Below are 25,860 nucleotides of genomic sequence, written 5' to 3'. Positions count from 1 at the left end.
CATGGTGCTGGAACAAAGGAGAAGGGAAAAGGAGAAGCCCTGACAAGATGGCAAGAGGGGCAAAATCATGTTTAGAATCAAATTCCATGCCCACCAGAGACGCTCTGAGGGCTCAAACAAACCTTGTGCATATCAGGACCCAGAAACCCCATAGAGACTGAGACAGAACTGTGTTTGAGAGTCTCCTGAGGAGGTACAGGTCAGCAGTGGCCTGCCACAGGGGCAGGGGCTCTGGGTGCAGCAGACTTGGGTATGGCATAAGCCCGCCTGGAGGAGGTCACCATTAACCCCACCGTACAGCCACCAGAATCTACACAGGACTGGGGAGACAGACTCTTGGAGGGCACAAACAGAACTTTGTACACATCAGGACCCAGGAGAAAGGAGCAGTGACCCCACAAAAGACTGACCCAGACTTGCCTGTGAGTGTCCAGGAGTCTCTGGCAGAGGTATGGGTTGGCGGTGGCCTGTTCAGGGCTGGGGGCACTGAGTATAGCAGTGTGTGAGTGGGACCTTTTGAAGAAGGTTGCCATTATCTTTATTACCTCCACCATATTTTGGCCTCAGGTCAAATAACAGGGAGGGAACACAGTCCCGCCCATCAACAGAAAACTGGATTAAAGATTTACTGAGTATGGCCCCACCCATCAGAATAAGACCCAATTTCCCCCTCAGTCAGTCTCTCCCATCAGGAAACTTACATAAGCCTTTTATCCTTCTTCATCAGAGGGCAGACAGACTGAAAACTACAATCACAGAAAACTAACCAATCTGAGCACACGCACCACGGCCTTGTTTAACTCAATGAAACTAAGCCATGCAATGTAGGGCCACCCAAGACAGACAGGTCATGGTGGAGAGTTCTGACAGAATGTGGTCCACTGGAGAAGGGAATGGCAAACCACTTCAGTATTCTTGCCTTGAGAGCCCCATGAACAGTATGAAAAGGCAAAAAGATGGGATACTGAAAGATGAACTCTCCAGGTCGGTAGGTGCCCAATATGCTACTGGAGATCAGTGGAGAGATAACCCCAGAAAGAATGAAGAGACGGAGCCAAAGCAAAAACAACACCCAGTTGTGGATGTGACTGGTGATGTAAGTAAAGTCTGATGCTGTAAAGAGCAACATTGCATAGGAACCTGGAATGTTAGGTCCATGAATCAAGGCAAATTTGAAGTGGTCAAACAGGAGATGACAAGAGTGAACATTGACATTTTAGAAATCAGCAAACTAAAATGGACTGGAATGGGTGAATTTAACTCAGATGACCATTATATCTACTACTGTGGGCAAGAATCCCTTAGAAGAAACGGAGTAGCCATCATAGTCAACAGAAGAGTCCAAAATGCAGTACTTAGATGCAATCTCAAAAGCAACAGAATGATCTCTGTTCATTTCCAAGGCAAACCTTCAGTATCACAGTAATCCAAGTCTATGCCCCAACCAGTAACGCTGAAGAAGCTGAAGTTGAACGGTTCTATGAAGACCTACAAGAACTTTAGAACTAACATCCAAAAAAAGACGTCCTTTCCATTACAGGGGACTGGAATGCAAAAGCAGGAAGAGATACCTGGAGTAACAGGCAAATTTGGCTTTGGAGTACAGAATGAAGCAGGGCAAAGGCTAATAGAGAGAGACTGCACTGGTCATAGCAAACACTCTCTTCCGACAACAGAAGAGTAGACTCTACACATGGACGTCACCAGATGGTCAATACCAAAATCAGACTGATTATATTATTTGCAGCCAAAGATGGAGAAGCTCTATACAGTCAGCAAAAACAAGACTAGGAGCTGACTGTGGCTCAGATTACGAACTCCTTATTGCCAAATTCAGACTTAAATTGAAGAAAGTAGGGAAAACCACTAGACCATTCAGGTATAACCTAACAGCATTATTAAGATTCAACTGGCAAAACTTGTAGAGACCCTCCAAACACCTTTTTCAAAATCATTGCTGTTGGTCTTTCTAAATCGTAGACCCACCTCATTTTGAGCTCTCATACCCTTTGAGATAATCACAGGATGTGCTGTACACTGGACTCTTGCCTCTTCTGACCCTCAACTAAAAACAGGAGGGGTACTCCAATACTACAAAGGCCTAATTGTTTCTTTTTAAAATAACCATGTTTTAGGACTTCCCTGGTTGTCCAGTAGTTAAGAATCTGCTTTCCAATGCAGGGGACACAGTCCCCTAGTCGGGGAACTAAGATCCCACATATCACGGGTCAACTAAGCCTGTGCACTGCAACTACTGTGTATTCTATAGCCTGAGTGCCACGACTGGAGAGAAGCCTGCATGCCCGAACAAAAGATCCTGCATGCCACAACTAAGACCTGAAGCAACCAAATAAATAAGTATTTTAAGGAAAAAAACAAAACAAGATCACATTTTGGTAAAACAATCTTTTTCACAGTGCACTTTTGGGAGAGAAAGACCTTGATCATCATATCTTGCAACCTGGAAATTTCATCTGTTGGAAAAGACACCAAGAGAAGGAGGCTGCTATCAGTACTGCTAACCTCCCTGTGCTGCAAAACTCCAAGGAATACAACTCTTATTTTCATATGACACACCTAAGGAAAGCACCAAACCCTGTCTGGACCTTCAGATCGTCTGGGGACGCGAAAGTAGATTTCCCTGAATTGAAGCAGATGACATCTGCTGAGACAGCTTTCCAAACATATCTAGGCCAGGGCTGCTGGCAATTTGTCACCAAACCTTTGATGGCGTAATGCTACACATGCTCTTTAACATCTAGGATCTTGGTAACATATGGACTTTCGATAAAAAGTGCCTAAGAGTTCTCCCTCCTACCCCTCGTTTCTTAAATATGACCTCAACAGATCTCCAATCTGTGCATTTTCTCCCTGATGTGGGACACTACACCCAGGAAAAGCCTTTCCTTGCATAGGTCAATAAGACCCTGAAACTACAAAACCTGATTCAGATTAATGATGCTTTCAGAAAAAGATCTTGATTGAAAGGGGGAAATGTAAAAAAAAAATAAACACCTCAAGAGTTGGGAGACCAGAAGGGCGAGCATTCATGCCCTATAATGACAGCAAGAGCCCAACAGAAAGAAAGACCTCCACTTCTTTCCTGACAAGGACTCAGCCAACGAAAAGCCATGGACTCATGTTTGCTATAGGCCTCCCAAATTCCTTTTTCCCCTCTATGAAAGTTTTCCTCTCCATTTTTGCTGGGGACTTGCACACGGCTTGCCATGGTTACAGACTGATTCTCTGCTGATCGGGAATAAACCCATTTTTGTTGGAGAAATAACTGGAAGTCTATTTGCTAGATGAATATCCCCCACCCTCAGTGACACCCTGAAGCTGACCTCTGGGCAGAACCAGGCCCTGTGCTCCTCAGTCACCCACACCAGCAGCACATTCAGAAAATACAGCTTCGTTTATTCCACATGCTAATTTCATTACATCTTGAACTGGGTATAGGTGGGGGAGTGGTGGTTCACAGATAGGGCTCTCACATGGAAGGGGTAAGGACTTGGGGCAGCAGCACATCTTCTGCCTGGAAATAGTCAGGGGCCAAAAACACCAATAGAGTCTGGCTCAAATGACCCCCTCCATTTCCAGAGTAGAGGCGGGGTTGATAGGATCAGGCATTTCTCTGCTCTGGGGGAAGGTACTCAAGGTCCAGGAGTCTGAAGATGTCTTCCTCTGAGGCCACATGGAAAACCGTCTTCTGCAACAGAATGCAGGCATTAGGGGCTGGGGGCTGTTCCCTCCACTGCACCAGACTCCCCAAGAAAGGTATGGGGAGGAGGCTAGAAATGCTGGCAGAGCCCAGCCCTATGGTAGATGCCTCTTGAGGGTCCTGTGGGTTCCAGGCTTGAGGGACTGGGGCTGATTCAGACTGTGGGCCAAAAAGAAAGCCATTTCTTACCCCTCAGGCCTCCCATCACAGCAACACACCTGCTCCGGATCAAACAGACCATGGCTGTTCAGACAGAGGCCCTTCTCTTTCCTGCTGAAGCGGCGTAGCTCCCGCTCAAAATGCTGGGGAAAAAGTGACCACGTCTCAGCAGAGCCACCAGCCCCAGATCCGAGGGCCAGCCCCTGCAGCACACTCCCTACCTTGGAGCCAGTCCAGCCAAGCAGGGCAAAGGGGAACTGGCTGATAGGGGCAACCACCAGGTCCACCCGCACAGCCTTCCAGGTGAAGCAGGGCTTCTGAGCGCCACCTACAGCAGCCCCTGGGGGTTGCGGCAGGCGGAAAATGCAGAAACTCCTCTCAAAGGCATCCATGGTGTGGCTCTGCTGGGTCAGGTCTCCCTGTTGGCTGTGCTGGTGCTGGTGGTACAGGACAAGGCCCTGGAGGAGAACAGACATGGCCGGGCACTGCCATGTGGGACTGAGAAACCAGGAGCTAGAATCCCAGCAGGACTCTCAGCAGGGGAAGTGGGAAGCCCCTCACCTGCTCCTTCAGGTAGCACATCACTCTGGGCAGCAGCCCTGCCTCCTGGCCCTCCTGGGGGTGGGTGATGAGGAAGTCCACGTCGTGGCCCTGCAACTTCCCCCTGAGGGGGCCAGTCTGACTCACAGACTCCATGTTCTCCCAAAACCCCTCAGTGAGGGATGGCCCACCTCAGTGGCCCCACCTCAGACGCCTTCCCTGAGGAGGGCCTGGAGCTGAGCCGGACGGCGTGTTGAGTCCCCTTACCTCCGGAAGCCTCCGGCCAGCGTAACAGTGGCCCCAGGAAGGGCCTGCGTCACGGCTGCCTCCACCACTTGCTGCAGGGTCTCAACCTCTGACCGCAGGATCAGGGCACTCAGGTCCTGGTGGTGCTGGAGTCCTGTGGACAATACAGCTCTCCTCACTGGCCCAACCCAGCTCTCTCTAGCTATCTACCACCCCCCCTCCTCTCTCTCAAATATTAAACTTTTATTTTGAAACAACTGTAGATCCACATATAGCTGAAGGGAATAAAAGAGGTCCTCTGTGCCCTCAGCAACATCTTGCAGAACTACTGTACATCACACCAGAATTCTGACATTGACACAGTCAAGATACAGACTATCTTTTTCAATACCTGTTTTCCTGTCCATAAAATGGGACTAGGAGGTAGTAGAGATGAAGAGGATGACTCTGCCACTTAAGAACACCTCACTTGAACCCAAATCCATCTCCTCACCTGTCAGAGAAATCACTGTACCTTCCACACACTGTTAGGAGGGGACTAAGTGTGGGAGTTAGGGCCGTTGGCACAGTGCGAGCTCAGTAAGCACTGCTGGCCATTCCTTGGGGAGAGGTGAACAAGTGGAACCAACAGATGTCACTACAGAAGTCACTGCATAACGCTCTACTGGACACACAGCTCTCTGGTCTCAATTTCTGCTCACCAACCAGACAGCTCTCGCAGGACCCCCAGGTGGCCTCCCCTCCCCCAGCCCCTGGGAAGATGTTCAAAGAGGCAACGAGTGCTGGGCTGTGGGGCTCCTTCAGAAGGACCCCCAACCCAGGCCATGTGGAGAGATGGAGAATCCACTCAACACCTGCCACATGCTGGTCCCACGCCAAAGAGCTCACAGAATCCCATGCTTTAGAGAGAACGTAACTGAGGCTCAGAGAAGTCAAAACTCAGGGCCACGGTCTCCTACCTAGTAAGTGGCAGAGATGGAACTCAAATCCAGGCCTAGTCAGCTCTCAAGTTCACGTTCTTTCCATTGCACAGTGCCACCTCCCACGAGCAGGCTCCTCGGAACCTCTCCCCACTGAGCATCAGCCAGCAGGCCAGGGCACCAAGCACCACACTTTAAATGAGTCCAGGGCCTGGGCTTCTCTGACCTGCTCGCCCTTCCATGAAAGGGTCCATGCCTGGTTCAGGTCCAAGTCTAGCCAGGAGGCAGCTACTGTGACCATTATCATTCACTGAAAATGGCTTGCAATGGGTCCTGACTCCACTGGTTCAGGAAGCCACCAACTACAGATGCCTGTTTTGACACTCACCTTGCTCCCTGCCACACAGGCAGCCATGAGGACACACCATGCGTCAGAAGTAAGGGTTCTGTGGTGTGGGAGGCTTTCAAGCCCTGGTGCTTTGGGGAAGCCCAGAGCTCTGCCCTCTCTCAGAAAGCTCACCTGCTTTCTGCTGCTGGGTTAGTCTGTGGGACTCCTCTTGGAGGTCATCCAGAGTCCGGAGCCCTTTTCGGTACCACTGGTCAGCAGTCCTTACCCCGACCCCAAAGATCTGAGTGAAGAGCTGTTTAAAGGATGAGCACAGTGTGGTCAGGAGCAAAGCTCTTACAGCAAGATGAGGATGGAGACACTGATGTATGCCAGGCATGTCCTAGGACAGCACCCCTGTGGCACTGCACAAATGACCTCATTAAGTCATCATGTAGTCTGGCAGGTGGCATCCCTACTCACATTTTTCATGTTTAAATAATCTGCTCAGGCCACACAGTGGGTGCACAGGCAGGACTCAAACCCCGAGCCTTGCTCTGACACAAACATCACAGGGGACGGCAGGGAAGGATCAGGCCCTTCCTTGAAAAGGATCTCTCCTCAGAACTTGTACAGTTCTAGCCCATGATTCCAACATCACCAAAGGAGTCATCCTAACAGTCTTTCCACTCACTGGGAAAACCATACTGCTCCCACCCAACAGTAGCTGGGATTTATTACTGTGGCTCTGCCTCTTAAAACAGCAAAAACAGGCAGTTAACAGCTAAGGGTTTGTTTTAGCAGGATCTGGAAGGAATAGCTGGGGGCTGGTTATGGCTCTGTTCCAGGTACAAACACAGCAAGTACCACTGCCTGGCCATGGGTCAGCAGAGGTGTCTAGGCGAGTGGAAACTATGTTGCTGGAGCCAACCTCTCATAGGGCAGCCGCCTGCCCTTGCATGGGTCTTCCACACACAGGATGGGCCCTAGAAACTCACTGTTTCTTCCCTGATGAAATCTCGTTCGTCAGGGGTGGGCACCTGCCCTAGGCCAGCCACTTAAGAGTCCCTCCTCAGGAACTTTTGGAGCTGAAACAAAAGGGCCACCTTGCAGTGGTACAGGCTACAGTACACACCAGGGGCACCTTCGTGGGGAGGCCGCTGGTGTGCACAGGAGGAAGAACAGCAGGGTGGCACTCATGTCCCTGAGTCCTACTTCCTGCAGACTGGGCTGTGTTGATCCCCTGAACCAACAGCACGAACTGGATCACTTTCACCAACAGACTCCTGAGAGGAAAGATGCTGAGAATAACCTAATATGTTTTTAACAATAAACCTCTCATTGTTCATGTACTTCTCTCCTGGCCTGGATGCCTTCTGGGACTCAGGGGCACTCAGGAAGAGACAGATGGCTCTGCCTCCTCTCGGCACCTCTCTACCCATCAACTCCTGTGTTGCCCTCACACCCCTGAGCCCCTCCGTGCTTCATCCATGTCTCCTCTACCTCTCTGAAGCTCCCCACCTCATTGATGCTCACATCCTGGGTGACCTTCCATGGCATCTGACACACCCTGCCAGGGAAGCCCCAATTCCATGACCAGTCGCTGGTCTGACAACCTCCAGTCACAAAACTGGGGTGTCTGAGAAGCATGAGAGAGCATCCACAAGACCAGAAGTGGGTGGGAGCAGTGAAAAGGTGCGCCATGAACACAGGCAGGGCGATACCAACAAATGAGCATGTGAGATCCCAAGAGAGAGAGACAGAACAAGGATGAGCAGCCCCTCAGACGTAATCGTCCCTGTGGCCCCCAGAGAAAGGATCTGTTTTGTTCAGGGTGTTCTGTTTAAGATGCCGGGGCATGTAATACCCTGGAGAATATGCCATCAATAGTCAAATAAGAACAGATGCTGCTAAGTGATCTAGAAAATTCCCTGTGCTCCAAACAACTTTCTTGCCCATCTGTTCGGCTGCCTCATGCATAACGGGTGTCCTCAGTAAGACCCTCTCTGAGCCCAGGGTGGGCCCTGCCACCCCCTCTTGCTGCCTGACATGATGATAACCTTGCTGTGGCTCTGGGGGAACACCGTGGAGCTGTGGGCCCCTGCTCAGGGCTGCCCTGCATACCTTCATGGTCTGGTACCTCTCCGAGAGCCGGATTCTCTCCACCTCATCACACACTCCGTGTTCTAGCAGCTCCTGTGGGAGGAGACATAGCCTCACTGGAAAGAAGAGGGCTGGGGGGCCCAAGGCTTCGACAGAGCCCCCAACACCCAGAATTGGGGTCTTTGTGGGGCCAGGATCCCAGGGAACTTGTAATGAAAAACGTACACAGGGATCCTCCAAGCCCCTTGGGCGAGGAACAGGGGCCACCTCTCAGATAAACAACAAGCCTCGGGGTATGTCAACAACTGCTTTTTTAAAACATAGATGGAATTCAGTAAGACTTCTTTTAAAAGCAGGGGATGCAGGCTCAGTCAGGGAACTAAGATATCACATGCCATGCAGACAAAAAATAAAATAAATTTTCTTAAAAAAACACACATAAGTGAATTCAAAAGTATCTTTTCTGTCATGATAAATTTTCTCAGTGGTAACATACAAAAGGACAACTTCACATTTTAAAAAGAAGTGCTCATGCTGAGGGATCCTTTCCCACCATCCCTCACAGTCTGGGCCAATGCCCACTATGCCAGCTACCAGCCTGCCAGACTCCTGGCAGCTCCCTTGGCTGAGACCTTTCAGTCAGCCTCAGGCAGGTGGTGCAGACCCAATTTACACATGAGGAATGTGGGTGAATAGGGTGGTTTGCTGCTGCCTGGGCACCATCAGTGGCCACAGCTGGGCTCTGAGCCACCCAGTCACCTGCCCTCACCAGGCTCCCAGGCCTCCTTGCCACCCCCCATTCACATTCACAGCTCTGCCCTTCTACATGCAGTGAGCACAAACCTGGACAACCCTGCAGGAGTGTTCTCCGAAGTGGGGCAGGCCCTGCAGCTGGCTCAGGGCTGTGACCGGGCTGGGGAGAGCCTTGAGCACTGAGGCCGCTCTGTAGAAGGAGATCTGGCGGCCTTCACTGCCATCGAAGCCAGCGGCCTCTGCCAGCGTCTCCAGAGCCTCCTGCAGGGAAGGGTCCTTGGTGAGAGGCAGGGATGGCGGAATGCCTTACCCTAACCCTCCCTCCAAGGCTGGGACACGGGAGGGCCTGGCTCCATCCCAGGGAGACACAGGAGCCACAGCTCACCGAGAGGCTGGCATTATGGTGCACGAGGGGTGTGGGACGCTGGCAGGCATAGGGCAGCATCCATGCTGGGCTTGGCATCTTCTTTTTGGGCACAGCCACCTAGGGATGGGCAATGCACAGGCTGCTTTGATGCTGCAGGGTTGGCAAAGGACCAGGCAGCCCTCCAGAGCCCCACCTCTCCTGGTAGGGGGGTCACCTAGGGCTCTCAGGACAGGAGCAGACTCAGAGAGGGCAGAACTGCTCGAGGCACAGGGCAGAGGCCAAAGCAGCGGTAGCGGTGCAATGCTACCTCTCATGGGGCACGTGTTCTGTCACTTCCTCTCAATCAAGTGGGCCTGACGTGCCTATCACCCTCACGTCACAGATGGGGACTCTGAGACCTTGTGGCTCATGGGCAGAGCCAGGATTTGAATGCAGGCAGCCCTGTTCTGAGCCCACACCTGAACCACTCCACTGTGCTCACCCAGGAAGCACTGGGACCTTCCCCATGGTGGTCTGGATGGGGCCCTCACTGCCCAACTCACAGGAAGGACACTGAGCCACTGCTGCCTTGTCACCTGTCCCAGCTGAGGTCTGGCCAGCCCTGGGGCTTCCTCAGTGGCTCTACCCTAAGCCTCCACCCGGCTCACCTCCAGGCGGTGCCGGCACTCCACAGGGACAGGCTGCCCAGCGGCCATGCTCTCTGTGAACCAACTTATGTCTAAAAGCACTGGGCGGGTACAATCTGGAGGAAGAGCCGATGTCTTGCGCTCCTGCCAGCAGACAGCCTCCTCTGCTGAGGTCCCCTCCATCACCACGTGTGTCACCTCTGGGCTGGGTGGAGGGAAGAGATTGTGAGGTCTGGAGCCCTGTCCCAGGCCTGCCATTTTTCCTGCTCCATTCTACATCTCCAAGCCTTCGCCAATACTATCCCCTCTGCCTGGTGAGCATCTGTTCATTCCAGATTTTCAGCCCCTCCTCCTGGCAGCCAAACATCTCCATCACTCCAGCATCTGCTGAGCTGTGGCTCTCTGGTCTAGCTAGGATCACAAGCTCAACCCTTTTTTGGTGTTAATTTGTCTGTCTTCTTCTCCCCGAAACCCAGAGAAAGGAGAGGCCAGGGGCCTGGGGTCCAGGAAGCAGGGTGGGTGGGGGTGGGTGGGTCCTACTTCCAAGTGCTAGAGACAGACTACTTGGCTTTGAACTTCAGCTCTGCCCCACACATGCTCTGTGCCCTTGGGCACATCATTTATGTCTGTACTTTTGACTTCCAACTCTGCAAAGCAGAGATATTAATACATCTACTTTGTAGGCTTGCTGTAAAGATTAAACGAGCTAATAATAAGCAAAAGGGCTTAGATAGTGCCCAGCACACTCGAGGCTGCTGTCATCATCCTGAGTGGGTCTGCAACAACCCTGGGTATAGCTAACTAAGCTTCAGGGGGACTGGTCCCTAGGTTCACTTTGCTCTCTCAACTTCAAAAACGATGGAAACCCTCCTGACTTACTCTTAGCATTGCTTCTGTGACCCTTTTGCTTGGTTTAATTCTACTCTTGGAAGTCTCACTTAAATCCCTTTCTCAGCTCTGAGGAAAGAGATCTGTTTAGCTAACAGGGCAAGATGAATTCACCTAATGAAACGTTACTAACCCAACATACACCCGCATGATTTTACAAAGCCTCCGGCATGTTCTCTCCTTGTCCTACAGAAACACTCCTGGCCATAACTGCTAACACTCTTTTACAAAAAAAGAAAATTAACAAAACCCATATGACTGACCACGAAGTGCCAGGGTTAACTTGGAATACAAAAACCTCAGGTGCCCCTCCGCCCCAGGGTCAGCTGCGAGGGAGTCTTTTCAGATCTCAATATCCTCAGCTGTAAGGTAACACCGTGTATAGTGGCTGGTCAGCTGCAAAATTCCTAGCCGGGTCATTTTGTGCTCAGGCCCTCACGCCACGCAGCAGCGCCCCCCGGCCGGCCCGGCGCGACAGCGCAGTGATACAGATATGGGCGTGCCACATTCCTAGGTGAGGCGAGGCCTTTGGCCAGCCCCCGCCCCGCGCCCCTCGGAAAGAAAGCCCTGGAAAGGCGGCCCCGGGCGGGTGACCCCGCCTAGCGGCAGCTTCGCCACGACCGCGCACCTGTAGGCACTCAGGACGCGGAAACCCTTGGAGACAGCCAGGCGTGTGAGAAAAGCCTGGCGACTGCGGCCCATGTGTGGCTCGGCCAGGTAGATAGTGACCCCCGGGAAGCGCGCCGCGGAAGAGGGGGCGGAGCTGGGGGACGCGACCCGCGCTCGCCGTCGTTTCGGTAGCATTAGGGCTCCGGCCACCCGCGGCGGCCAGCGAAAGCAGCGGAAGCCTGGACAGAAGCCAGAAAAAAGCGGGCGGAAGGCTGACAGAAGCCGGAGGCGACAGCGGGCGGAAGCCGACTGGAAGGGGAAGTGGCTCCCGGCTCTACTCAAAGAGGGAGGCCCCGCCCCCTGCAAATTAAGTCTCCGGGTGGTTCTCTCCCCCTGGGTCTTTCGGAGCGAGGTGGAGGTCGGCTTTAGAGGCCCCGCCTCTATGCAAATAGAACCGGAGCGCACACCTTTTATTTAAATTACCCTCGTAGAAAGTCCCCTCCCCTTCGTGGGACCACCCGGGAGGAGAGACTAGGGTTAGGGGTGGGAGCTGAGAGGGAGGAGGTGGGAGGTAAGAAAGACTTCCTCGACGCGGGTCAGGGGCTTTGTCCTCGGAGGGTGGAGGCGAAGTCGCGGTAGTGGTATCTGGGGTTGTCCTGAACGCAAGGGTGGGGAAAGGGGGGATTAGTGGTCGGTCGGTGGCTGGTGGGAGTGGAATCGTTCTCAGGAGTGGAATATCCACTTCACCTCTTTCCCTTCGCCTCCTCCGATTGGATCTGGCGGGACAGATGGGCCGCGGAAACCTGGCGACGAGGGGTCCTTGGACCCCGGGCCCCGACAAACGCGCTAGCTTGAAGCGTGCTGGTGGAGTGGTCTCTTCAAACCCCGGGAAAGGCTTTTCAGTCTTTTTCAATCGAACGGTGTTAGGACGACTGGCCGGCCATTTGGAAAAATAGAAGTTGGCTCCCTCCCTCACGCTTAACACCAAAATAAAATCCAGATGGATCAAACATTCAAATCTAAGAAAGAAACAACACAAAAAATGTGCTGGGAAGTCGATGAATGTTTTTTCAGCCCTAAGTATCACAATAAACCTGGAGACACTAAAGGAAAAAATGATAAGCTTGACATACATATTTTAAATTATTTAAAAATTAAAAGGCAAACGGGGGAAATACTGTGACACATTTTGAATTTAATTCCTGTAATTAAGAAATTGTTCACAGATAAATAAGGAAAATACAATGAGCAAGAACACCAGTAGTCAATTTACAGAAGAAAGTCTTCTCAAAAACATACCAGGGACTTCCCTGGTGGTCCAGTGGTTAAGATTCCGCCTTTCCACTGAAGGATGTGTGGGTTATATCCTTGGTGGGAGAACTAAGATTCGCCTATGTCCCACAGCCAAACGATTTTTTTTTTCCCTTTTAAAAACAAAAAAAAAACACATACCAGATTGCCTGACAGGTCCAATCACCACACAAGGGCAAATTTAAATGAATATTTTTACCTGTCACATTAACCAATGTTTACAAATTGATCACACATGAGGGAATTGGCAATTTGTAGGAGGGACTCTTTGGAAGCCAATTTAGCAACCATACCCAACAAAATGAAAACAGAAATCTCACCCCACAATTCCTTTTCCAAGATTGGTATTGCATTGAATCTCTAGATCAGGTTGAGAAAGCAGACATCTTAACAACATTGAGTGTTGTGTCTCTCCTATTTTCAGGCACTACATTTTGGAATCTCTTTGTTATACCATGTGATGTCGTTCATCTCCGTCCCCCACTCCCCACACCCCACAACCCTTCACTAGTCAGTGGGCACAGGGCTGAGGGAGGCAGGTGCCTGAGACCAGGTCCCCTCTGGGCCTCCCCACCAGCTCCCAGTCTGCTCTCCTGGGCCCAGCACACACACTGTGAAGCTGGGAGGCCTGGGATGCAGACCCTCTCATTTCCCATCCTCATTTCTCCTCCTGCCATGTGGGAAGGGGGAGCTCCCAGCTTCTTTGTAAGGGAGTTACTTCCCCATCTGCGGGTGCTGCCTTTCCTCAGGGAGCAGTAGTCTATTCCCTGAAACCACTCCTGTTCCTTTTAATGGCCTCTGACTCCATTTTGGGTACCTGAGTTCTCTCCTGGGGAGGCAGAGGCAACTTTTAACAACCCATCATACCTGAATACTTAAAGCACTGGGCGGCTTGCAAAAATGAGGAATACAGGGCTTTCCGTGGGCCCAGGGAGGCTTTGTGAGGGGTGATCCTTGGTAACCACCCAGTGGAGGCCTGGGCACCAATGCACAAGGCCATGGCCTTGATGGTTGCCCTTTTCCTTTTCTCCCCTTCCTGGACCACTAGGTCACTGTCCAACCAGCTGAGAAGTGGAGACCTCAGCCCTCTCTTTCCAGTAAACCTGGCTTGGAGTTCCCAGATGTCTAAGTCCTCAGCTTCCTGCTGCCCACACTGAGACCAGCCCCCAGAAAAGTCAGAGGCTGCACAGGCCCTCTCAGCTGCCCTGAGGGTTGCAGTCCGCCCCCAGCTCTGCACTGTGGTATCTCATGCTGTGTTTTGGATTAGTTTTACCCAGATGTATGAGCTTGCATTTTTCCAAGATGAATCTCATTTAGCTATTTCCTGTTTCCACTTCCAATTCAGAAAAGGCCCCTGGGGGTGATTTTTTAGGCCTCGTGACCTTCGCAAAACCTCCCCATGGAGCATCTTCTTTGATGTTCACTTTAGTGCTGTTGGCGCCTATCCTTGGCCTGTTGGGGCCAGGACTCTGCCCTGACTCTGAGGCCCAACCCGCCCCCTGCCGGTTCCCGTCCCCTGCCGGCTAGTTGCCATCAGCATTCCAGAGGGCGTGCGGTCAGACTGCTGATGCTGCTGCTGGACCGGAGCTCCTGCGGGCCACTGGCCCAAAGCTCTGGCCTCAAGTGCTGGCCCTGTACTTTCCTGAGCTACTCACCGCATCTCTGTGGGTTTGGGCTACCTGGTCCACTCAGGCTGACAGAACAAAATACCACCGACAGGGCAGCTTAAATGAAAAAAACATTTCTCATTGTTCTAGAGGCCAGCAATCTAGGATCAAGGTGTGGCAAGGCAGGTTTCATTCTGAGGCCTCCCCTCCTGGTTTGTAGGCAGCCACCATCTCTGTGTGTGCCCATGCAATCTCTTTGTGTGCTCGTGAAGAGAGAGAGAGATCTCTTCCTCTCCCTTAAGGTCACCAGTCATATCAAATTAGGACCGCACCCCATGACCTCATTTAACTTTGTTACTCTTAAAAGCCCTTTCTCCAAATGCAGTCACTTTGAGGGTTAGGGCTTCAGTAGATGAATTGGAGGGAACACAATTCAGCCCACAGCTCCCAGTGTATTTGGTCCTGTGGCTGCTATAACAAATAAGCACAAACTGGGTAGCTTAAGACAACAGAAATGCATTCTCTAGCAGTTCTGAAGACCAGAATTCTAAGCCATGTTCCCTCTGAAAGCTCTAGGGCAGTGGTCCCCAGCCTTTTGGCACCAGGAACCAGTTTCGTGGAAGACAGTGTTTCCACAGACCAGCCCGCGGTGGCGGGGGCGGGGGAATGGTTTCTGGATGATTCAAGCATATTACATTTATTGTGCACTTTGTTTCTATTATTATTATTATTATTACATCAGCTCCACTTCAGATCATCAGGCATTAGGTTCTGGAAATTGGGGACCCCTGCTCTAGATGACTATCCTTCCCAGCTCTTGTATCTTCTTGTGGTTCCCAGTATTCCTCGGCTTAGGGCTGCATCCCTCCAACCTCTGGCCCATCTCCAGTGGTTGTCTTCCCTCTGTCCCTTCCCCTTTGCTTACATTTTTTAAGGTTTTTAAATTTTTTATATTTAAAAAATTTTTTGGCTGTGGGCAGGATCTGGAGTTGGAAGACCAGACCAAGGGGTGGAGAAGAATCCCTGACTCCCTCCCCCTATGGAGAATTGGCCTGAGAATGATGGAGAAGAGACATCCTTAAAATGGAGGCTCTTTGCGTTCATTAGGGGCTTTACAGATGGTGCTAGTAGTAAAGAACCCACCTGCCAGTCCGGGAGAAGTAAGAGATGCAGGTTTGATCCCTGGATCGGGAAGATCTTCTGGAGGAAGGCATGGCAACCCACTCCAGTATTCTTGCCTGGAGAATCCCATGGACTGGGGAGCCTGGCGGGCTATGGTCCATAGGGTTGCAGAGTTGGACCCAGCTGAAGAAACTTAGCACACGTGCACTTTGAGTTCATTGGTCCAACCAACTCTGACTCAACATGATTAGCCATGGGAGGGGAAAGGCTAAGGGGTCTGGAAGAATTACAAGAAGAGGGATGTTTGCTGGGCACTTAGGAATAAGAGCAAAGAGCTGAGTGGCCAGGCAGAGTGATCAGGGGTGGGACAGGAAGGGAGGCCCATCAGCAACTGACAGGACTGACTTCTGCGTAGCACTTGGAGCATAGGGGAATGTGATCCCACTCAGCTTTCACAAGACACCCTGCCCCCGCTGCTGTCTGGAGAGCAAACTGAGGGGCAAGGCAGGAAGCCAGGAGACCCCTCTGATCCAGGTGGGGTGGAGGTAGGGTGATTGGACCAGGCTGAAGCGTGTGAGTAGAACAGACCAACCTGGTCAGCGGGTCAGATCTAACAGTCAAAGACAAAAGAGGAGAAACTTGCTCCATGTCCTGAGATGGGACAGCCTGTGGGGAGCTCTGGAGTGGGGCTGCAGACCAGGTCCTCTAAAATTCAGTAGAAACAGAGGTGAGGATTCCAGTTTGACAGCTGCAGCCAGCACCCCGGGAGGGGCGAGGTCTATAGCTACAAATTAGGGATTGCTGGGGGCCAGGAGGTCACCAGATATAGAAGACGTGCAAGCACTGAACCCCAGATTCCCCCAAATTAGAGATTAGAGACTGTCCCCCAGAACAGGGGGTGGGGCAGGGGGAACTGGGTAAGGTGGTGTCCAAATGGAAAGGCTTTCACAGCAGAAGGTATGAGCGAGTCTATCAGATGCCTGAAGGGTCACCTGAGATGAGGACTGAGGAGTGACTGGGTGCCTAGGGTTGACCCAGTTCTGGTGGCAGGTTGGTCCTGCCGTCCTCTCCTCCAGATGCCCTTCATCATCCATCCTCTTCAGGGTGGTGCGTGGCTTCTGTCACCAGTTATTTAAGTCACTTTATCAACCTAAGCCCCAGTCTGCTTATCTATAAGCGGGAGTAATAAGGTGCCCTTCTTCCCAGGGCTGATGTTCAGACTGAACGCGAACTGATAGATTTAAGAAACATTGGTCAATCACAGCACATGGGCCTCATTTGGATCCCAATTCTAAGTAAAGTGTAAAAGCTGAAACATAGGGGACTTCCCTGGAGGTCTAGTTGTTAAGACTTCCCTTTTCAGTGCAGGGGGCGCGGGTTTGATCCCTCATTGGGGAGCTAAGATTTCATGTGCCTCGCAGCCAAAACAAACAAAAAAAAAACCAGAACATAAAACAAGCAATATTGTAACAAATTCAATACAGACTTTATAAATGATCCATATCAAAAAAATACTTTTAAAAAGTATGCTGCAATCAGAAAATATATACCCTGCTTGATATTAACATTGTATATTAAAAGAAATGTGGTTGAGAGTAATCATGTGTAGCATTGGTTATGTTAGAGCAGGAGAGAGAGAGAGAACAAGAGGCAGGCAGGAAGAGTTCTTTCTTTCATAAGTACACAGTAAAATATTTCCTGGTGAAATCACATGATGTCTGGGATATGCTTCAAAATTAAGGTAGGGGAAAGAGGAGGACTCAGATGAAACAAGATGGGCCTGGAGTTGAGAATTTTGATGCTGGAGGTAGGCGGGAAGTTCGGCACATCATCTCTCCACTTCTGCATGTGTTTGAAATTTCAATAATAAAATGTTTTTTAAGCACATGCGCTTATACAGGATGAGATCAGTGCTCTGCCAGGAGCAGTTCTAAGCCCTTTACACGTGTCAGTTCATTCAGGCCCAGGACATTCTTGTCCGCAGACGACATCCATGTCCCCATCTTGCTGGGGAGAAGAGAGAGACACAGAGAGGTCAAGTGACTTGCCAGAGTTTGCAGAGCTAGTGAAAAATAGCACTGGGATGCTGTCTTGCAAAAACATTCCTGTGTTCTCCTTTACTCTCACATGACACTTCTGACGCTTGCCGTGGATTTTCCACACCCAGCAATTCTCCAGCACCAGTTGGGTGTCCTAAGTTTAACTCAGTTCTGACACTGACCAAGGTTAGTGCAGAACCCCTCCCCCCCACACACACACACACACAATTCAGATGCCAATCTTAGATCCAGGTTGTCACTTTGATCTTGAGTGGCCTGGCCTGCAGTGACTTGAAGTAGGGATTTTGGTTCCCAGCCAGAGATTGAGGTCAGGTCATGGGGGAGAGGACACCGAATCCTAGCCACTAGACCTAGCGACAAGGCTCTGGCTCTTCAGCTTTGCAGAAAAGAACTGCCACAAAGATGGAAAGTAGTAAAACAAGTAAAGCGTTTATTAGGAGGGAAAAGAGTACAGCACATGTGGATAGACACACGTGCCCGCTGAGACATTCGCACCCTCATGGCAGTCTGAATCACTTTGGGGGGCATTTCTTCCAAGTTTCTTTTGCCTGGTTCTGTGGCTGTATTTGGTATATCTCAGGGTCTGCTCATGTGTGCGTGCGCATCCCTTAGCCAAGATGGAGTCTAGTGAAGAGGCTCATGGGTGGTTGACATCACTTACTATGAGGTATCATGCCCTCCCTTTTTGACCTCCAAGAAGTCTTTCTGCACATGTGTATTCAGGGAGGTCTCCTTAACTTTGAGAAGGAGCAATATGTGGTCTTCTATCTCTTATCTGGGCAGAGCTCAGGCTTCTCCATCACCCTGCTTTTATGCAGTTTCTGCTATTATGGAGCTTCTGTCCATCAAAGAAGCTTTCCAGCCTGAGGCCCATCTATCTCCTCCCTTAACCTGTGCTTCTGACTGATCGACTATTAGTTGGAGTTCCCACCATCCCCTCCTCCAGTATGGTAATTTGTTACAACAGCTCACAGGACTTGAGACTACTAAATTACCAGTTTATCACAAAGGATATTGAAGTTTATGAACGAACAGCCAGATGAAGAAATAGATATGTTGGGGTCCAGAAGAGTCCTGAACACAGGAGATTCTGTCTCCATGGAGCTGGGGTGAGCCCCCTCATATGAATGTGTTCACCAACCAGAAGCTCTCTGAATCCCATCTAGGGATTTTTATATAGGGGCCTTCATCACATGAGCATGATCAATCAATAACTCAATCTCCAGCCTACTCCTCTACCCAGATGATAGGGGGCAGGGCCAAAAATGCCAAGCTCCTAATCATGGCTTGGTCTCTCTGGTGACCAGCCCTGATCCTGAAGCCATCCAGTAAGCCACTCAGAGTCACTGAATTAGAACAAAAAGATCTTTCTTTCTGCCAGTAAATTCCAAGGGATTATGAGCTCTGTGTCACAAACTGGGTTCAGAGATGAAATATTTGAACAAGAAACGCTCCTAGTGTTCTTATCACTCAGGAAATTCCAAGGGATTTAGGATCTCTGCACCAGGAACCCAGGGCAGATACCAATACATATTTTTTTCTATCATTTCACAGATGTGACCCGGGGAGCCTTAGCTCCATCACAGAACTCCTGGTCTTTGTGCTTCCAAAACTCCCAGATGAATCTATGTCACAAACTTCCTTGTTCTCTCTGAAGGATCAGATGGTTCGAAATTCAATAAAACATATCATAGTCAGTTTGTTATTTTGCCTACCTGTGTTTTCTAGTTTTTTTACAATGAGCACACACCACTTGTATGATAAAGAGATTTGTAATAAGAAGAGTTTTTGATAGACACAAAGCCAGCAGCAGTGAGGCCAGGTGCTCTGTTGCAAGGGTTGCAGGGGAGTTACCCTGAGACTTCCCCAGCCTCACCCCTGTTTCTGATGGCCCACAGCTGGCAGGATTTCAGACCTGGCCACGAGGTCAGCAGGACTGTTGGGTGTCCAATCCAGCACACGCACTTGGGGCCCATTGCAGCCCTGCCCTGTGAGGGGCACAGACTAATTTTGGGGTGTAGCATCTTGAGGGGCAGGGGTAGAGTGATACCTGAGGCTTTGTGAGAGTGCCAGGTGCAGGAACAGCCACCTGGAAGTGAGGAAGTGGAACAATGAGTGTGAACAACTTCTTCAAGGAGCTTGGTTATTAAGAGGAAGGCCAGGGTAGAGAGGGCAGCTATGAGTTCCAGCACTAAGAACTCTGGGCATGATAGGGGCTTTGGGGACATTCTGGCTCTTCATGCTAATGGCAGGAGCTGTGGAGCTGGGGACATGGCTGCTGAGTGTCCTCTTCCTCCTACAGAGCTTGTCACTACTTCTTGTTTTTGTTGGCTGGGCTTCTGGCTCAGGTCTGCAGACAAACATGCAAGAATGTGACTGCCTTACACACAAAAAGATTATAAAATGGCTAATACTATGATGTGTTTCTTAGTCTTATACTTTCTTGGGATTTCAGCTTTTACACCTTCTACCAGTACTACTTTTTTTTTTTTTAACACCTTTCTAAGATCTTGATAACCTTATCAGACACAAAAGTGAAAATAATATCATCTGTAGCAAAGACTGTTCATTATTCCTCAGTGTCTGTTGTCTCATTCTTATTTAGTAACAGAACTCCTGACATTTAGCTAGCACATGGTCATCAGAAAAAGACTAAACTTCTTGGCTTCCCTTGCAGCTGGGTGTGGCCCATAACTGAGATCTGGCCAAGGCCAATGGAATGAACTTGGAGCTTTGTGTGAGCTTCTAGAAAAAGTTCTTAAAGGAAGAAACTGTGCTCTACTATTCCTTCCTACTGGCTGGGATGATGCAATGATGGCTGGATCTTCAGCAGCTGCTTTGTACCGTGACATGGAAGCCAGATGCAAAGAATGGAGGCAAAACAAAATGAAAAGAAAGGGACTCTGGCCTGGTCTTCATCTTGAAGACAGGATCACATCAATTATCAAGGCCTATTTGGTGCTCACCCACTGCCAATGCTCCTCACCTGTGCCAGTACTGCCCTCTTTCCCTAGTCAGTTCTGACTAGTTCCAGGACTGTAGTCTGTCTCACAAGATCCTGTTAAGGTATTCATCCTACATTTAGCCATTTAACAGATATTTACTCAGGGCCTCTGCATGCCAGAGAGCTGTCGTAGCAAATGTCACAGCCCCCGATCCCCTGGTCTTGTGACACTGGCGGTGCTGGTAGGGAGAACGATAATAAACACCCGAGACAAGTGTTAGCTATTGCTGAGTCACCAACCACCGAACTCAGTAGACTAAAACAATCACATTTATTAGCTCGCTGCCTGCCGGCTGTCTGGGCATCTCTGCCCATCTGAGCCCAGCTTGGCTGCTCCTGCTGGCCTCCCTCTTGTGTGCAGCCTGTGGAAGCCTGTCTTGCATGATCCCAGCTTGGCCCCCTGTGGTCTTGTCCTTCAGCAGGACAGCCCAGGTGTACTCACACAGTTCTGGAAGTTTGGAGGAGAGGAGAGGGGATGCCACAAGCATTTTTTTCAAGCCTCTCCTTGGACTGAGTTTGTCCCTTCCTGACTGACCCAAGTCATCACAGGGCCATGCCTGTAGTCAGAGTGGGAGGGTCCTACAAAGTTACAGGGCACAGGGCAAAGGAAGGCTGCTTAGCTGGAGCTGTTAGCACCATCTGTATAGCCTAATGGGTCAATGTGTCAGAAATAAAGTAGCCATGTGGGAAGCCGGATAAAGGCCCAAAGGTATGATGTCTGAGGAAAGGGCACGACATGCAGAAAGACAGCAATACATCTGCTATGGCAGGACATGCTCATGGTGTTGGTGGGATTTCCTCCCACTAAATCAGGAACATGTTGTCTTGGTCTGGGGAGGAGGGCAGGGGAGGCTTTCTCAGGGGCTAAAGCAGCACCTCATTTCCGGGAGTCCCCGTGGACAGGTTGGACATCCCAGTCTCCTCACCTCCAGAGCCACAGGCTCCTTGCTCCTTGAGGCCACAGTGTACCTCAGGGCAGGAGAGTCTGTCCTGCAGATGGGGGAGGGTTGCAGATGTTGGGTCACATGCTTGTTTATAAAGCTAGCATCCAGCTTCCCAAGAAGATGAGCCCAGGGCCTACCCAGCCCTGGGGTCCTCTCACAGCTCCTTGGGAGGTGCCTGGCACATGGCCAATCCCTCCAGTAGCTGATTGGAATAAGGCACAGGGTAGAGTCCCATTGCCTGGTCCAAGACCCCTCTGGCAAATGCATCAAGCTGAAGTCCAGACTGAAGTTCTGGGGTGTAGAGGGGCGCTGGGCTGCAGAGGGACTCAGAGGCCCTCCATCCTACCAGGCACCTGTGAGATGATGGCCTGTTGGGGCTCAGCTGTTTTAGGGGGTGTATTGGTCAGGGATCCCCCTAGAAACAGAACCCACAGGATACATATACAGAGCGTGTGTGCTAAGTCGCTTCAGTCTTGATCGATTCTGCAACATTATGGACGATAGCACACCAGGCTCCACTGTCCATGCGGATTCTCCAGGCAGGAATACTGGAGTGGGTTGCCGTGCCCTCCTCCAAGGACATATACAGAGAGAGACTTACAGTGAAAGATTGGGTCACATGATTAGGGAGGCTTTAGTCTGCTATCTGTGAGCTGGAAGCCCAGGAGAGCCAGTGGTGCAGTTCAGTGCAAACCCAAAGGCCCCAGGACCAGGAGAGCCGATGTCCAAGGGCAGGAGATGGATGTCACAGTTCAAGCAGAGACTGGGGCCACCCACCCTGAGGGGGCCATCTGCTATTCTCAGTGACTGATTTAGTTCAGTGACTCTCTTTCAGAAGTAGCCTCACAGACACATCCAGAAATAAAAACTCAACCAGTGATCTGGACATGTCTTCCCTGACAGCTCAGTTGGTAAAGAATCCACCTGCAATGCAGGAGACCCTGATTCAATTCCTGGGTCAGGAACATCCCCTGGAGAAAGGAGAGGCTACCCACTCCAGTATTCTGGCCTAGAGGAGTCCATGAGTGCACGCACTCGCAAAAAATCAGCACGACCGAGCGACTTTCGCTTTCAGTAGCCCAATCAGGGGACACACAAAGTTAGCCATCATAGTGAGTTTCTGTTCTTTGTAACAGATGATCCTGAATGACAGCGTTTGATTTCCCGGTACTGCCTCCACCAGGAGGGTTTTAATCTTTGGGAATTTGATATTGGAAAAGTAGTCCTCAGTGTATTTTAATTTGCATTTGCATATTTTTGTGTGTGAGGTCAACATGTTTGCACATGATTACTGGCCACTTATGTTTCTTCTTTTGTGAACTGCCTATGTCTCGGGGCTCACTTGTGAAAATGGTAGCAAGGTTGGACTTTCCTCGCAGTCCAGTGGTGCAAGTTTGATCCCTTGTTGAGGAACTAACATCCTAAATGCAGCTCAGCCGAAATAATAATAATAAAGGAAACAAGGTCAAATTAGCTTTAAAAATGTAAAAAAAAAAAAAATGATGGGGCTTCCCTAGTGGCTCCGTGGTAAAGAATCCACCTGCCAGTGCAGGAGACACAAATTAGATCCCTGATCCAGGAAGATCCCACATGCCACACAACAACTAAGCCCTTGCACCACAGCTGTTGAGCCTGTAGCTCTAGAGCCCGAAAGCTGTAACTGCTGGGCCCCTGTGCTGCAATTACTGAAGCCCACGCACCCTAGAGCCTGCGCTCCGCGACAGGAGAAACCACCATAGTAAGAAGCCCGAGTGTCACAAGTCGGGGCTGGAGAGTAACCCCCACTCGCCACAACTAGAAAAAAGCCCACACGGCAACGAAGACCCAGCACAGCCAGAAAAATAAAAAATAAATAAGAATGGCTTCCCTGTATTGAAGAATTAGTACTTTTCAGTCACAGCTTTCTAGATTTATTTCAATGGATCCTTGTGCCCTTTTCACAAGGGAGTGATAGAATTAATATTATCCCATTGTACAGAGGAGAGAAACTGAGGCTTGGAGAGAAACTCTGAGGCCACGGACAATTCCTAAAATGTTTTTCTTTCTGATCTCGGGGTTGCAGGTATATTTCCAGTGTTTTGTTTGCCTTTTAACTTCACTTTCAGGATATTTTGAACAGAAATCTAGAGCTTTTATGCAACCAAAATTCTCCATCCTCCTACAGTTTCTACTTGGAAAGACTTCCCCCACGAAAATATAAGCACAAATTCCTATGTTTTCTTTTGCTACTTTGATGGTGTCTTTGTCAACATCTACATCTTTAATCCATTGGGAGTCAATTTAGATGAAGGTGGGAGGAACGATCCACATAGCTTTTTCCACTAGAGCCCATTTGGAACCAAACAGGCCTGGCTGATGGTCACATGACATCCTCACCCTCATCCCAGTCTGCGGGCTGCAGAATTACTCAGGCCCTGGCGGCCCCCCGCCTCCCACCCCCTCAGCTCCTCAGCCCCCCTGCGGCTGTGGTGACCCCCCAGTCTCCCAGAGGCTGGGTCCTGCGGTGAGTGGAAGGAATTCTGGTGAACTCTGCTCACTCAGCAGTCCAGGCCTGGGGAGCTGGGCGGGGGCACAGGACTGTGGAAAATCACATGTGGTTTTCAAGTTGTCGGAAACCAAGAAAATCATTCAGCCAGTTGTGCGGACGACTAGACACTGTCTGGGAGACCCTGGGTCCCTGGCTCTGGGAACCACCCTCCTGGGGAGCCTGAGCAGATTTATCCCCTGGTAATATCCAGACTGCAGACAGAGGGCGTTTCCAGGGCCCCCCTGAGAGGGAAGAGCAGAGAGACCAGGTAGGCCTGGCTCCTTGTTCCTTGGTCCCTGGAGGCAGACTCAGGACTCCAGCAGACTGGGAGGGCCTGGTACCTGATCCCGGTGCCTAAGGTCCAGAGACTCGGCTTCCTGAGCCATCCAGTTTCACCCCTCCCTGGCCCCCATCATTCTGGCCAGCTAGCCTGTGTCTGAGCTGCTGCCTCAGGGACCCAAACCTCCTGGTGCTCTGAGGCTGCCCCAGTTAGAACTGGGACACACTGGTCCTTTTGGCAGGTGAGTTTCTCAACTCTGCCCAGGCTGAGGCACTAGGGTGGTTCCTGGTGATGCTCGGGTCTCAGCAGAATGGGCTGGTGGCCCTGTGGTCCTGTGGCCTGGTGCCAGAGACTATGTAAACTGAAGGGAAAGAGCATTCGGTCTGACCTCACAGACATACCATCACTGACGAGGACACGTCTCTTCTCCCTGAGCCCAGGTTTCCTCACATGAATATGGGGAAAGCTGCTGCATGTGCGCCACAAGAATTGAAATCCAGTCCACTGCCCATGTGCTGGGGCCCAAGACGTGGGTGACCGATGTGAGGAGTCTGAGCCTGGAGAAGCAGAACCTCTCCCATGAGGACTTCCCTTCCCTTTCACTCACCAGGCAGAGCTCCACATCCCTGGGGGTCAATGTCCACCCCTGTGCCCTCTGTTCCGGGGAGTCTAGTCACTCACATCCTGATCCCTCTGACCTGAACGTCTTCAGGGGAAGGGTACCTCCACAATTGTTGGGTCTCTGGGCCACACTCAGGCCTGGACCTTGTTGAAAGCTCTGTGGAGATCTGCCCAGTGAACACATGAGCTGCAGTCAGGGACACACACCCAGTCACGTGCTCAGATTGCTGGGGACCCAGAGTGGAGGGGCTGGTGCTGTGGTGGGGTGGGGACTGGGAGGTGGAAGGTGATGAGATCACAGACCTTCTGGCCACAGTGACTTGGGATGAGGTAGTTGTCCTGCTGACATGGCTAGCAGTCCTGGCAGGATGGCCTGGGGACATCTTTTCAGGCACTCAGGAAGCTGAGACGTGGTGCCCCTCGGTGCAGAGACTCTGCTGAGACTGTTAGAATGGGCAAGTTCCCTGAGAGGCCCGTTAGAGGCTCTATTCAGGGAAAGGCACCCAGGGCTTGGGGCATCCTCCTCTAGGGACTCCTAACTTCTCTGGATGTGGAGAGTGGCTTGGATGGAGCCACTCCATTGTCTCCCCATCTCGTGGGGAGGGTGTGATCACCAGGTTCGTAGGACAGGAACTCTGAGGTCTTGTGGTGGGGGGAATGGGGTCAAGGTCACCTGGGATCCACCCCAGGAAGGAACTGACCCTCATGCTTCCCGAAGCTCCAGCCAGACTTGCCTCGAGGTCCTAATTGTCTGATGTGCAAAGACAGATGCTAATCTTGCTAGACATGGACTGTCTGAATGGGAGACCCTTCCAATCAGGGGTGGGGAGCTGCTAGTGGTCAGGGAGTCACCCCCTCAACTTACAGCCTGAGAAAATCAAGTTATTCAAGGTCATAGTTTTAATAGTGGCTTCTGAGATGAGCTGAAGGAAGCAGGAAAGCCCTCTCCCCCTACCCCAGGTCCATCCTGGGTCCCTCTTCTCATCCAGGAAGCTGTCACATCTGAAAGATTAACAAGGCAAGCCTGCCCTACACTGATTTCTCTACCCCTGTATGAGTGACCCTACAATAGTGGGAAGAGGGTGGGTTCCTTTCTTTCCCATCTCTGCTCCACCTCCTCACCCCCT

At 50.9% G+C, this 25,860-nt stretch overlaps 1 protein-coding gene and 1 long non-coding RNA gene across 10 annotated transcripts; one reads left to right on the top strand and one right to left on the bottom strand.

Annotated features, from left to right (window-relative positions):
• Positions 1-3,396: 3,396 nt before the first annotated feature.
• POLM (DNA polymerase mu) lies at positions 3,397-11,591 on the bottom strand. Of its 9 annotated transcripts, none has more exons than XM_069588200.1 (11): positions 11,277-11,591; positions 9,782-9,965; positions 9,153-9,251; positions 8,858-9,028; positions 8,036-8,107; positions 6,107-6,227; positions 4,688-4,820; positions 4,442-4,544; positions 4,102-4,338; positions 3,911-4,023; positions 3,397-3,709 (listed from the first exon to the last, which is right to left on the bottom strand). In XM_069588200.1, the coding sequence occupies exons 1-11, from the start codon at positions 11,450-11,452 to the stop codon at positions 3,577-3,579; spliced, it is 1,542 nt and encodes a 513-aa protein (XP_069444301.1). In that variant the 5' UTR covers positions 11,453-11,591; the 3' UTR covers positions 3,397-3,576. The 9 variants fall into 9 exon arrangements, with proteins under 9 accessions (XP_069444301.1, XP_069444307.1, XP_069444302.1 ...); XM_069588206.1 differs by having other exon boundaries at positions 3,940-4,023; positions 9,782-9,960; positions 11,277-11,564; XM_069588201.1 differs by having other exon boundaries at positions 3,940-4,023; positions 11,277-11,562.
• LOC138439423 (uncharacterized) lies at positions 11,275-19,062 on the top strand. Its single transcript, XR_011256726.1, has 2 exons — positions 11,275-11,365; positions 18,912-19,062. It is a non-coding gene; the product is annotated as an uncharacterized lncRNA (long non-coding RNA).
• Positions 19,063-25,860: the final 6,798 nt, after the last annotated feature.

Source organism: Ovis canadensis, chromosome 4 (genome assembly GCF_042477335.2).
Source record: "Ovis canadensis isolate MfBH-ARS-UI-01 breed Bighorn chromosome 4, ARS-UI_OviCan_v2, whole genome shotgun sequence".
In the NCBI taxonomy this organism is placed as follows: domain Eukaryota; kingdom Metazoa; phylum Chordata; class Mammalia; order Artiodactyla; family Bovidae; genus Ovis; species Ovis canadensis.
This window is presented reverse-complemented; position numbering and strand designations above follow the sequence as displayed.